The 13,266-nt window shown below is 50.4% G+C and overlaps 2 protein-coding genes across 2 annotated transcripts; one reads left to right on the top strand and one right to left on the bottom strand.

Annotated features, from left to right (window-relative positions):
• Window positions 1–755: 755 nt before the first annotated feature.
• Window positions 756–3,537, bottom strand: CSUI_003598 (uncharacterized protein). The gene has a single exon (XM_068063794.1). The coding sequence runs from the start codon at window positions 2,278–2,280 to the stop codon at window positions 1,642–1,644; it is 639 nt and encodes a 212-aa protein (XP_067924238.1). The 5' UTR covers window positions 2,281–3,537; the 3' UTR covers window positions 756–1,641.
• A 904-nt stretch (window positions 3,538–4,441) lies between these two features.
• Window positions 4,442–13,167, top strand: CSUI_003597 (nucleoside-diphosphatase). The gene is made up of 10 exons (XM_068063793.1): window positions 4,442–4,456; window positions 4,818–4,894; window positions 5,408–6,659; window positions 7,515–7,811; window positions 8,446–9,025; window positions 9,504–10,033; window positions 10,551–10,649; window positions 11,459–11,610; window positions 12,123–12,198; window positions 12,666–13,167. Exons 3-10 carry the CDS (start codon window positions 6,039–6,041, stop codon window positions 12,879–12,881), a joined length of 2,571 nt encoding a protein of 856 aa, XP_067924237.1. The 5' UTR covers window positions 4,442–4,456; window positions 4,818–4,894; window positions 5,408–6,038; the 3' UTR covers window positions 12,882–13,167.
• Window positions 13,168–13,266: the final 99 nt, after the last annotated feature.

Here is a 13,266-nt window from a genome sequence, read left to right as displayed (position 1 = left end):
AGGCTAACCCTAAACCCTATTTCGCTTTTGTACTCCCACTACTCTCCACGGTGTAGTGTCGGTCTCATCTGTGGAAGTGCGGATTTCATCAGTGTTTCCATTCAGCGCAACCTGTCTCAGCAAGGTCCCGCAAAGACATTGTCCCACGTGACTACGTTGTCTGGTCCTCGGCAAGTATGCTAGCGCTGACGGTCTAACTTTCGCGTGCTGTTTCCCATCAGCGACTAGAAACCGTTCACGCATGCAGTCCCAATACCCAGAATCAGGAAAATAAGTGAGGTGCACGAAGAGGACACTAGTGTGATTTGTCGACAGTCGCGTGCTAGGCAAGAAAATATGTGGTTTCTCCAACGCTCAGAAAGCGCCTGCAGCTTCGTGTTTCACGCGCTTTCAGTACTTTGATCCTCACCTCTCGGATGTGTTTGTTTCTGGGTTTAGGAGTTCTAGGGATTGTGTCCTCAGAGGAGCAGGCGTCTAAGCTGAGGGCTATCCTACAGGTGCACCTCAAGGGATAAGGGTCTCAGGAAACATACACCAGAAAGCGGCCAGAGATGGAGGAGGTCTTTGCCATGGCCTCTGGTCAGAGTTCCCTACGTGCCTAGCGGGACTTCACTGCTCGCATTAAGACACACCACTCGGCATGCCGGACGGCGAACAGCGATAGGGTCGATAATAACATACACGGCCTAGAGGGAGCTGCAGTGCGGAACTGGGAGACTGAAGAAAAGGAGAATGGAAGAAGCGATGTGATTAGAACTGAGTCGATGAAGAAGAGCCATTGTTCGCATGAGCTTACAGCCGCCCAAAGGTATTTTTGGCACTCCCCGCGAACGTATGTTTGAGCAGCCGTAGACTCATGCGAGTTAATACAAGCAAAACGGCGACCCGTGCAGTCGACGTCATTGTGGTGCCGTAAGCTCGTGACAAACCTGTTACACAACGGACGGGGGCTTGCATAGAGCACATATGCAAGCCCTGATCAACACCCATGCATGCTGGCCCCCCCTCCCTTGATTTACATCCGTCTCGAAGTGAACTGAGCTGCGCCATTATCTACTCGTGCTGTACGAATTCGCCGACTCGCACAATTTCGACTGCCTCACGGCCGAAAGCGCCTGGTGTGCTAGTCCTGCTGCGCGGCACGGCAGCGCAATCACCATCAAAGAAGGCCGAACGGAAAAGCTTCACATCTGTGTAGTGAGACAAGCACCCAGCTACCTAAAGTATTCTGGTAGACGGGGTCGTCCATCGGAGACACACACGCCGGATTTTCCAGGAAAGGCGTTGGTCACCACCACTTTAAAGCAGAACAACGGCCTATGGCAGATCACTCGCTCCAGAGTGAAGAAATGGATTCGAACTGCTTGCTGCGGTCAGACTCAGCGAACGACAGGAAAGAATACTACCAGCTCGTGCGTTACCTTTCTTTTTGCGGAACCTACCCCAGCCAGGATAATCGACCGGCTTGCGATCCTGGAAAACGAAACAGCTGCGGGTGAAGATTCCCTTCCGACCCCTCTGACTCATATCCCAGCGACTTTCTCACGCCGGTCTTCTGCTCAGCCACGCAAAACAGGTGATGCCTGCAGCCACCTCGACAAGCATGCAAGGTCTGGTGGTAGAGAAAAGTTGATGCTGCAGTTAGAATCCGTCACGACTCGGTACATGCCCCAGATAGGAGCTCGATGCCTGCGTGTCATTCTCCGGGTAAGAAATATTCCCCTTTCCTCGTCTAATCCTGTAAGGTCGTCCGAACAGCGCGGCCCCTGCACTAACATCCTGGCTTGTCCAGATTAGCTTACGCTGTCTATACTCTTCGTCCACTACGACCTCATCTTCCCCTCTAGTAACACTATTATACTCCAGACTGCTTTCTTCCTTTTCAGTGCCTGGCATTCGCACCTGGGTATCTGTGATCTCGCGTCCAAGTGTGCAAGCTGTTCTCTCACATACACATGTGCCAGCGAGCCCCTCTGGCACCTGAAGAAGCACACATGCTTCCCCGTCTCCCTTGTCACCGGCTACTGCCTCGGGAAAACGAAGTCGCTGCAAAACATCTTCGGTAGAGACGGCTTTGGCTAGTTCACAGTCAATATTGGCACGCGGCTGCGGATTCGAACGGCTTGAGTATCTTCGTTGCTTGAGAAGGCTTTCACTCGTCGCACGCGAAACCAGCATAAATCCGCCTCCTTGGGTCGAGTCGATAGGTTCTCGCCCTATGGAGAAGTGGGAGTCCACTGTCGAGAAAGCAGGCCCGAACTTGCGCTTGAGGACCAACATTGTCAACAACAACTGTTTGTCTTGCGAGAATATTGATCTGTAGTGATGATGTGCGCGCAAGGAACCACGCAGGCATCTTCTAGGTAGTGCAGCTACCCAATTCCGAAACCCGGAGCAGTATGCGCATCATAACGCGGACAGAGCGCTAAAAGAGACCAGGTGTGCTCGGGGTTACTGCTGAAGAAAAACAAAAGCAGGTCGGGACACCGTGCACAGCCGGACATCCACCAAACGAAAAGAAAAGTCTTTGAGGAGGCCAGCAATGGGGTCCAGTGAGAAAGTGAAAGCTCATGTAGTATGCGGGTCACGGTCAACGTAGGCTCGGTTACGTGTCCTACACGTGACGCTGCGCGAAAAAGGACGAGGCGCCGCAAACAAGAGAAGAACCGTGTGGGATCGGACTGGAGGTTAGTAGCGGAGAGGCCGCAGACCAGAAGACCGCTTCCGGAGAAAACCACTCGGGAGTAAACACTAAGCCTTGTTTCTGCGGCGGCAACAGACGCCCAAAAAAACAAGGCTAGCTCCAACCCTACATAAGGCCCGGTTCTAAAGAGTGGCACATGATGAACTCCCTCTATGTACTGGAGCTAAGAGTACAGGAGAATGGAGGGAACCACCGGCGACGCAGCTTTCTGTGGCTTCCGCAGTTGCATTTACCGGTGGTACCTCTGTCCGCCACGTCAGGATATAAGACTGCAGAACAAAGAAGGGACTGAGAGCAAGACAAAGGAACAACACCGGGCTGATCATTCAAAACGCTGAAGGCGCTTTCCCCCTTCCGTCCCGCACCTCCCACGTCCTCCCGCGGTCTCCGCGTGCTTCCTTTGCGCGGCCTCATCTCGCTCTCTCAGCGGCTCCAGCTGTATGAGTACGACAGAGTTGTTCTCTTGTGCAGTTAGCCTGCGTGGAGTACTACGAGTCGAGATACTATTGGGATCCAACTGCGCGCTGGACCGAAAGTGGATGGAGGGACGGCTGCACCCAACGGCTCAGCGCGTAGCTACCAACGGGAAGCGCGGTGCACGAGGACGCAGAGGAATGAGACTTCGCATTTCTTCTTCGCCGTCTCCCGTATGAGACAGGAGTTCCTCCTCCTCACCTTGTGATTCTGCAGAGAAATCAGATCCTAAGTTTTCGTCTTTATTGAAGTTCCGGCGACCTCGGATATCGTCTCAGACTATACACTTTCTCTAGTTTTCCTTCGGTTTTCCTCATCTTTGTCTACACCTCTCTTGCGTCCTGTAGTTTTCTTTGTCTTCGTCTGTGTCCCACTTTTGTTTCCTTCATGTGAATGCCGACGTTGTAAGCCCGGACTGCCACGGGCGTTAGAATTCCGAGAAAGAGGGCCAAGCCCGTCTGGTTGTCCCTAGTGTTTGCTCCTGAATGCCTCCGGATCTTTTCTCTTCTCACTCTTCTAGGGCTGCAAGGAAACGCTCCTCTGATTGGGCGAATTCAACCAGCCGTGTTCACGCTTTGTCCCGTTAGCCATTTTTCACCAAGCCGTTTAGCCTACACCACAGTGCATCACTCTCGCCCAGTTGTGCTTTTTTTTTTTTTTTCAGTTCTTGATACTGTACTCTTCCTGTCCCTCTTAGGTTTGTGCCTTCCCCTTGTCAGTGCGGGAGTATTTTCTTTCTTTAATCAGCCTCCTTCCTGTGCTGCCGTCGGTTTGGTTGACTATCCGGTCTTCCTACTCGTCTTCAAAGACATCTGCGTAGTGGCACCGGTCTTTCGCATGTTTTATGCTGCTTCTTCTTGTTTCACAAGACCATCACGCCTACGTGGGATTGCCTTCCTCACCTGGAGGCGAGAAATTGCCAAGTGTATTGTTACTGCCTTCCTTCGTCGCCGGCGCTGCCAGATCTAGGTCCACTTCGTTTCATGTAAGCCGTGCTTGACTGTTGTATCCATTGGTAACATTCGTACTCCTCGGACCCTTTCATTCTTTTTTCCTTTTCTCTCTCTTCTACTCACATGACAAGGTGTAGCCAGGAAAAGGCTCTTGGCTCCTGTCTTTCTGGCTTTCTTGCCAAAGGCGCCTTTCGTTACCTTGTCCGCGGTGTTTGTCTTCGGCTTTTCCAGTGCCGCTCTTGCTTTTCTCTACTTTTTTCCGTGGTCTTTTTTTTCCTTGTTTCTCAGCGCCCCAACTTTCTTCTTGAACCCGGACTGTTGTACTGTACGTCAACATCGCGCGACGGCCACAGTTTTTCTCTTGCGTAAGGAAAAGGGCCTCAAAGTCATTGATCTTTCAATATCTCTCTCCTCTGAAGTTGACTGGGCAGGAATGTGTGACAGCTGCATCGCTTTGCTGTGTTCACCGGAGTCACTTGGTAGAAATCACTTCTTGCGAGTCACCCGTATTAACAGCGGTCACTTCTTTTTGTTTGCTCCGTGATTGTGTGTTCCCGCCCTTATCGCCTCCCTTTGCTCCCTCACGGTTGTTTCTTTGCCTCGGATCCGTACCGTGTCGGCCTGGGAGCGCCAGGATCCCGAAGAAGCGCGCCAAGGTCATCTCGTTATCTTGCATTTGCTCCCAGAGGCCCTCGTTCCTTCGCTTCTCGTATTTCTCTCCCTCGCGTCCCATTAGCCTTGCAGAAGGCCATTTTCCCGGACTGTGAGTCAAGCCCCGTGTCATTCTGCTTGGCCGCGCTGGGTCTCTCCGTCTTTCACCAAGTGTTCGGCGTCCGCGGAGTTCTGGGTCTAATGCCCGTCTTGTTCGATAAATCCCGCGTCCTCTTTCCTTTTTCTTCGCCAACCTGACGGCACTGTACTGTTGTTTCTATCCTCTCTAGGAGTGTATCTCCTCTTTTTCAGTGGAGCAGTTATTTCTCTAGTTCATCCGTATCCTTCGTTCGGTCGGTCGCCTCAGCTTTGTTGGGTATCCAGTCTTCCTACATCATTGTATCGAGTGGTACTTGTGTTGCCTCTTCCTTCCTTCGCGCTGCGTGCGATTGTTTCTCGACAACAGGTATGCCCATGTTGGTCGTTTCCCTTCACCTGGAGGCAAGAAGACCTCAAGCGTGTTACTGCTTCTCTTCGGTTCTGACTTCCCAATGTGTGTCACTTCGTTTCTGATTCTCTCTTGATGTTCTGTTGTTTCTTTGGTAACCTTGTTACCTTCTTTTAGGCTTCTCCCGTTCTTCGATACCTTTCAGCCCTAGTTTCATGGAGGGAGGAAAGCAGGCGAAGACTCCGACGCTCTCTGCTTCTGGCCTTTTTTTCGCAGGCGCATTTTGTTTTCTCATTGCGTACTGTGCTTATCTGTCATCCCCCACCTGCTTTTCTCTTCGGTTTCTCTTTATCTATTTCCCGCTGGTGTTTGGTTGCTGTCCAAGCCCTCACATTCTTCTTCTGGCCTTGCTCCTGGTCGGAAGTATTGTGACGCTCTACTGACTTCCTAGCTAAGAGATCTCGCCTAGGCACTCCACTACGGGGGCGCACTGTCGCCCCCCCCGCCTCATCTTCCTCTCTTGGATAGTGAGTGCGTGGAGCAGATATGGAACAGTAGGCATTTTGCCTCTTTTGGGTGGGTACTATGAACTGTACCATTGTTCTCCAAAGACCACGGGGCACTCGCAGTTTTTTGTCTCCTCGAGTAAGAAAACGGGAGCCCGGAATTCTTTATTCTCGCTAAGGAACGGTCGTCCGTGTATCATCCACTCTTCCAGCTATTGAACACCGTACGCTGTGTCCGTAATCCTCAGAATCTCTTTTTCTGGCACTTTTCTTTTTTGGTCCTCTGTTAGAGACCTAACGCCATGATGCTCGCGATGCAGCAGGTGTCAGCGGGGAAACCTCGGACTGTCTTCAGTATTTCCTTTTTCGCCGGGCTTTTTCTCGCCTCTCTCGCTCTGGTATATTTCACATCATATAGTAAGGCTCCCTACTTACAGCTTGGTGTGAGAGCCGAGGCCTCGTCCTTCAATACTTCTTCTCCCTCCTCCAGCGGAAGTACTGTCCTTTCTGATTCACAGCCCGGCGCTAAAAACGATGGAGAAGGAGAGAAGGAGGATAGCACTAAGCTAAGCCGGGCGGGTGATACTAAAAACGACCAGACCAACACACCATCTCCGCCATCACGTTCTGTTGGCTTCGAGGCATCTCCTCGCTCAACTTATGCAGTAGTGATAGATGCTGGAAGTACCGGTAGTCGTGTTTCCGTATACAAAGTTCACTACCAGGAGGGGCGTTGCCATGGAGGGCTAGGGAAGGCGACTGTCCGTATGCCAGCCGTGGCTGTTAGGCGTATAGGGCCAGGTATTGCGCTTTATGCCAAGCGGGCGCATGGCAGGAAGTCTCACAGCTATGACGAAGTCGTAGAGGGAGGGGAACGGAAGCATGATGCTTGCCTAGAAGCTTCCGCTCCTTCACCTGCTCAGGTCAGTTTTTTGGATGAAAGAAATCTGGATGGTCTAGCGCAGGATTGCCGTGTTCTCCTCTTAAGAAGAGGTGCCACTGCCCCCCCCGATCGTGTTGACAGTCATATTATACGTGGTAACCCCCCGTGCTGCGAAGCGCTACAGACAGATATGCATGCACACACATCCAAAAATCCCACATAGGCGTGCGCACATACACGCAGTTGACTGTTCAGGTGTACCGGCTGGCTTGCATGGGAAGAAGGAATTCGTTCAGTGTTGTTAGAGCCACAGAGAAAACTGCTAGGCAACAGAAGATAATGCTGTTAGTAAGAAAGAAGACCAACTTTCTGACTTGCTTTGCCTGGATCATGAACTATGGTAGAAGGTTGATCAGCAGTACATGCGAGCTATGTATGACAGGTTGAAGAGAGTCAGGAGGTGAAAGGAAGTCCAACATCAGAAACCACACTATTTTACGTGGATGTTTAATATGAAGGTTACTATCGTCTACGCCGTCTCTTCATGTTATGAGCTCTCCATCAGTTCCCTGTACGGATGATACATATCCCATGCATCATGAGGAGTCGTGGTAGGAGGCTACTACCTCTTTCTTTCAAGGTCACCAGTTTGATGTTCTTTACCTCTCTTGTGTGTAATAGACCATCAGCCTGCTTTTTCTTAGCTGCACAAATCTTTGGCTGCGTAAGGCGTTTGCCGTAGGTTTAGCCCTAAACCCTTCTTGATGAAACAGTAAGGAGGCACTCGGTAAAGGGGTAATGGATGATAGCTGCATCGACATACACAAAGTGGTCTTTCCAAGATACCTGTGGGGCTTCTGTTTTCTATGTGGGGGAACAAAATGCGTGACATCAGGAGGTCGAAGATGCTAGTGACGAATCTCCTAGGAACGGTGGGAACCCGGCGTCGACAACAGGAAGCAAGAGCGACGAGAGGGAAGTTCCTTGGCAGTCGTCTCCTGCGAAATCTGAACGTTTTGGTAGAGAAGGTGATGTAGAAGGGACTTTAGAAGAATATCTTGAGAAGCTGAAGGAATTTGTACACAGTGCCATTCCCAATGAGAACGAGAGAAAAGACGCCTTTTTATTCTTTCGAGGAACGGCAGGAATGCGTACACTTTCACCTGGTCAAAGGGAGAGACTTTTACACCAAGTAAGGAAGTGCACAACAGAGGGTATTTTCTCGGAAAGAAAAAGCTATCCGTGTATGCGCGACGCTCCACGCGTCAGGCGTGTAAAAGTCTTGATGCCCCTCGCCCGTGTGTCTTCGTACACGTATTCATTTCTCTTCAGACGTCTGGAGATATTATGGCTGTGAACACCGGGGACAGACTAGAAGAGACAAAAGAGCCGAGGAAGTGTGAGCGCCTGTTGCTGGTAAAAAGCTACGGTATTTTCAAGCATACCTTTACTGTATTGAAGTCAAGGGGAAGGCGGACGGGGGGGAAGGATAGCGTCATGGCTGCTTCTTTAGGTTTCTCTTATCAACAGCTTCTCTACCGCTCGTAGTTTGATGTTGCTTACACGGGGAGCTGAGGGAGACTGTAGCCCGATCAATAGTCAAGCCTAGAGAGACTAGAGAAGTCTCTTTATTTGGAAAAGGAATTTGTTTCTGAAATCCTTGTGCTGCCCCACTCTTCCCGTGATGTACATTTCCGTGCCTGACATCTATGAAGGCACTTCTGGGTATGTGTGTACGTCTGTATGATTGAATCAGTAGTTTTTCTAGGAGATGAATGGTGTATCATTCAACATACTGTGAACTCTTGGCAATGAGTACGTCTCAGGTAAGCGAGGGTCTGAAAACATGGGGACTCCACCTACCAGACGGATCTGCAGGAGTGAGTGTGCTGGATGGAGAAGAAGAAGGAGTCCTGGGTTGGGTAGCACTGAATCAGGTGCTTGGTTTGTTTGATGACTCGAATCGCCTGGTAGAGATTGACGATCTGACGCAGAAGCACGAAGAAGCTCCTTCCTCATCGGATGGTGGTGGAGTCAGGAACGCGCGAGAGAAAGATCCCGGAGCGGAAGAAGATGATACATCTCCTGTAGAGGAGGGAAAGAAGCCTGGCAAGGGGGAACAGAAACGTAAGGCAGGACTGATTGAGATGGGAGGAGCGTCAGCGCAAATTGTGGTGCAGCTCCCATCAGAACTTCTCCCATCAGAAGGTGTATATACACCACGGGTCTCAAGCAGGGAAGAGGCAGGAGGGGGTGATAAGGCCAGCTCTTTTCTTCCACTAAAGCCTGTCCGTCCTCATCTACAAGAAGGCAGCGCTCTCGCGGATGGAGACAGACAAGGCTTGGTCGAGGTCGACCTTTGCACGGAAGGACACGTGGTATATTCCCACAGCTACCAAGGACTTGGTGAGATTCCGATCCGTCCCGAGAAAAGTCATTCTTATCTACAGATTCTTTCCTGTTTTTTCCGGACTTCCGACGATTCTAATTCCCGGTGGCGTTGAGTCGTGAGCGACGGGGAGAGCAAGAGAGAGGATATGTCACTTTCTGCGGTCCCTGTAGTATCTTGTGAACTCTCAATGAAAACGCTTTTTCTCGTGTATTTGGTAGGTGGAAGGGGAGGGGGTTTACAGTGGAAGAGAGTTCCGGTGAGAGGAAAAGTTGCCTCGGTCCGCCTTCTTTTCTTTCTTTTACCACTGCCAAGGCTCGCTTACATATCGCCTGATACGCTGGAAGAACTGGACTTCTCTAATCTCTCTGATTCCTCTGCTTACCTCGCAGTTTTTTTGTCCGCTTCTTTCCGTCTCTTATCCTCTCTGCTGTCTCACGTATCTTGTATCTCTTTCTTTTCTGCTGTAACGTCTCGTGTTCTGCTCATGGGCAGGGCGTCAGCACGCAATGATGCAACATATTCATAACAGCGTCATCCATGACTTAGAGAGAAGAAGAGATGAGATTCGTCAAGGTCATCAAAGACCACCTACAAAGGAAAATCCTTTCGAAGCTACAGTCCCATGCCTACCCGCTGATATCCGTGTGAAAGTAGAGGCGAGTCGCCTTGCGCAAGCTACTTTCGATGAGGACCTTCAGCAGGCTCTCCAAGAAGAAGAAGACGATCTGGAGCAAGATGCGGAACAAGAGGAAGACGAGGAGGAAGAGAAAGGGGAGAAAAGTAACAATACATCATTGCCAAGCACAAGTGAGGACAGAAGAGAAGCAGAAGAGAAGATTTCGAAGAAGAGGAGAAAGAACAAGAAGAAAGGGGCGCATCAGCACCTTCCCGGAGTCCCTAGACGTGGTGTACCGAGTGATGAAATGATGTGGCTGATGATGGGAGATAATGGAGCAGGCCTTCTAGATCAGATTGAGCTTGTAGTTGCCCAAGGATCTTCTCATGGTGTCCATTGCTTACATGTAAGTCAAGAACGCGGAGTGATTTGTGTAGATCGAGGTGTAGGCCTGCGGTAATAAAGGCTACCGCTGAGCTCGTGAATGCAATCACACAACACCCTCACGCATGTGAGTCTGTCCGTGTAAACTCGGTGTACATAGTCCACAATACTCCAAGGATGTGCTTTCCCCTTCTTCGGTCCCTATGGAACAACAGGCATTTGGTGTGATACCGATAAGTAGTTACTCAGTTCTCAAAAGAATCTGAAGGGGAGTTTTCGGCTCCCTCAGAGCCACAGGGCGATAGAATTTCTTTTTGGTATGCCAGTCTGAAGGAGTGTCTTTTTTTTGAAGTACCTGACTGTATGTATGCAGCTTGCAAGAATAAAACTTCTCTCTCTTTGCTTACATGCTTCTTCATCGTCCACTTCCGTTTCTGGCATGGTGGGAGGAGGGACACTCTGGCTTTCTTTTTACGGTGTTCGTTGTGGACAAAAGCGTCATTCTCGCGTGCTCGCGGGCGGGTCTTGGGTCTCTACAGCACGTTGGCAAGTTGATGAATGAGGTTCCTGAGCTTCCTTTCAAGATCCATCCAGATGTACCTCTCTACGCCACAGAGAATTTCTACCATTTCAATGAGGTATGAGAAATGCCTGTGTTTGTAAGGGCATACATGCGTGGCCAGCGTGAGTCGTCACACACATGGTGGTGTCTACAGTTTTCAGCTTTCATCGTGCCGATGGTGAGAGAATTCAGCATAGTCAGTGGGAAGCTTTGCTCTCGTAAGCAACCTAGCACACATGGCAAGAATGTATTCATCCCACGTCAGTTGAAATTATGCAAATGTGTTAATTCCTCCACCTTCCTTTTATGAACACGGTTCACACACACTCAGGGCTTCTGGCAGTTAGCACATACTCATCACCCTGCTTCCCGCGGAGTGTCGATCTCCCGTTGTAAGTGCGTCAGTCTCATTAAAGCTTCTCTCGGTGTCAGGCCCGGAACCCATCAGCATCAGTTAGACTGCGTCGAAGGGGCCCGCTTCCACATGTGCGAATGATATCGATAACTGGCACGTCGACGGTAAATTTCATTTCTACCTTTCGCCGGGTGGCCACCATCAGAGAGTACACACCGTATACACATGCCGATCTTGCCCGTCCCACTTTGTGCCGTGTACGATCGCTATGTAATACTTGTTGGTCCAGAAAGACATTCATTCAAGGAGAAGTCCCGTCGAGCGAAAGCAGGCTTCTGTGGTGCGGTTCGGAAAGCACTCGCAGCTTCGCTGTCCTCTGTATTCCTCCCTCCCCGGTTTTTTATGGATCAGCCGATAGAGTATGTATTGAGTCGGTCAGGAGAGTCAACAGAGCTTCTTTATCAAAGGTGAAGTTACTAGGGGACTTTTCGGTCTACGGTTCTGTGTCGGGCTTGTGTGTATACTCGCAGTACGTCTTGAGAGCGGCGGGAGACCCAGAATTTTCGATCGGCAAGTTCCTAGTCGAAGGCTATCACCTGTGCGCGCTTCCCGATGTCGCAAAGGTGTCAGACAAGATACACCCGAAAGCAGCAAAAGAGAAGGCACAAACCGCCTGTTTTGGGTGAGAACCAAATAAACTGGGCTCCCCTCTTCACGCTTCGCTAAAAGGTCGGAGGTATCTCTTCACTGTCTATCGCAGGATGTTGTCCAGCCCTGTACTTCCGATACAGGTTTCACGACTTGAGAAACGGCTAGAGTCGCTATCCCACAGAGAAATTGTTCGTGGGAGGGAGTTTGTTGCCGATCCGTGCGCTTCCTTCTTTCCTCTCAAAAGGTACCGTTCTGTCCTTGATGTAAAGAGACCTTGGTCGTGCTTTTATATGCAGAGGGAGTGCTCTCAGATTTTCTTGACTCTCTTCACTTGTCTTTCTGTAGCCTTTCGAACGGAGCGATGTAGAAATTTGTGTTCCAGACTTCTGCTTCGTTCTCAAGCATCCCCCCCACGTGTTATTGATGTGTCGATTGTCTTTACTTCAGTTGGCTTGAATACCTTGGCGTGACTGTGTCCTTCGATTCTTTGCCGTTTTTAGTAGACAGTTGATAGAAGCATGCTGTCACTATGTTTTCTTTCAGCCTGCTATTCATGGCGGAGTTCTTACGTCGGGTCGCTCGTCTACAACAGGAGCGGCCTCTTCTCGCAGTGAATGATGTGAGCTATAAGCTGTATCACAACGATCCACTCTTCCTCGGCCATATGTACTGCCTACGGGTTGAGTTGGCCAAGGGTTCGACTAGATTTTGATTGGTTCCGTAGATGCGTCTGCCTCTAGCATTAGCTAGGGTGTGCCGATTCGAGTATCTCTCGACTTAGCCAGGCGAAGGATATCTCGACGATCTCGCGTTTTCATTTTTGGAGTTCACAAAGACGGCAAGGCGGAATTATTGCTTGTCAATACCCAGGGAGGTTGCGACGTTTTGCGGAGTGCGATTCGTCTAGAGTAGTGATGTCCTGTTTAAGGTGGACATGGCGCCGGGGAATCTTTTTGAGTGGCTAACTTAGCAGGGAAGAGAGAGAGGGTTCATCAGGTCGTTCGACACCGTTCTACAGCACCTCGCGGTTTGCATCGCGGCAGAGGGGAAAGTGTGTTTTCGTCTCTACTTTCGGACTCTTTACAGATAAACGGAATCGAGATCTCCTGGGCAGCTGCCATCCCCATGCTCTACTTGCCTAGGCTTATCCGACAAGCAGAATTGCGAGCCAAGAGCAACACGGCGTTCACGGCGGAGCATCCGTCGTCCTCTGCATCGCCGGCTCGAGGCCCAACCCTTCCAGGTGGTCAGGATTCTCAACAGGGAATACCGCAGCTTTCTCTGCCCCACGACGAGTTGTAATCTAACGACTCCCCTAGTGCTCGAACCCTTGCATAGAGGGTTTTTTATGAATTCAATGCAGAATATCTGCGTCTCCGTAGAGTCTATATAGGCATTGTGGTCGTATGCGTTCAAGGCTACGAACGCGTGTTTGTCTTCTGTGAATACAATGACAGACAATAGTGGCAGTCTTTTGAGAGTGGGGAACACAGGTAGCAGTTGTCCCCGGAGGTAGTAGACTGGGAGAACTTGTTTTTTCCCGAAGTATAGGAGAAAAAGTATTCCTCGCACCTCGGCCTGAGTCCGGCTGGCAGGTGCCGACCTGCTGATATGCAGACATGAGGAATTTGTCTGAGTAGCCAAGGGCGTACCCTAGTGAAGAGGGAAAAATACTGGAGTTCGCTTT

This window comes from Cystoisospora suis (genome assembly GCF_002600585.1).
Source record: "Cystoisospora suis strain Wien I chromosome Unknown contig_1631, whole genome shotgun sequence".
Taxonomy (NCBI): domain Eukaryota; phylum Apicomplexa; class Conoidasida; order Eucoccidiorida; family Sarcocystidae; genus Cystoisospora; species Cystoisospora suis.
Note: the sequence above shows the minus strand (reverse complement) of the source record. Positions and strands in the feature narration are given on the sequence as shown.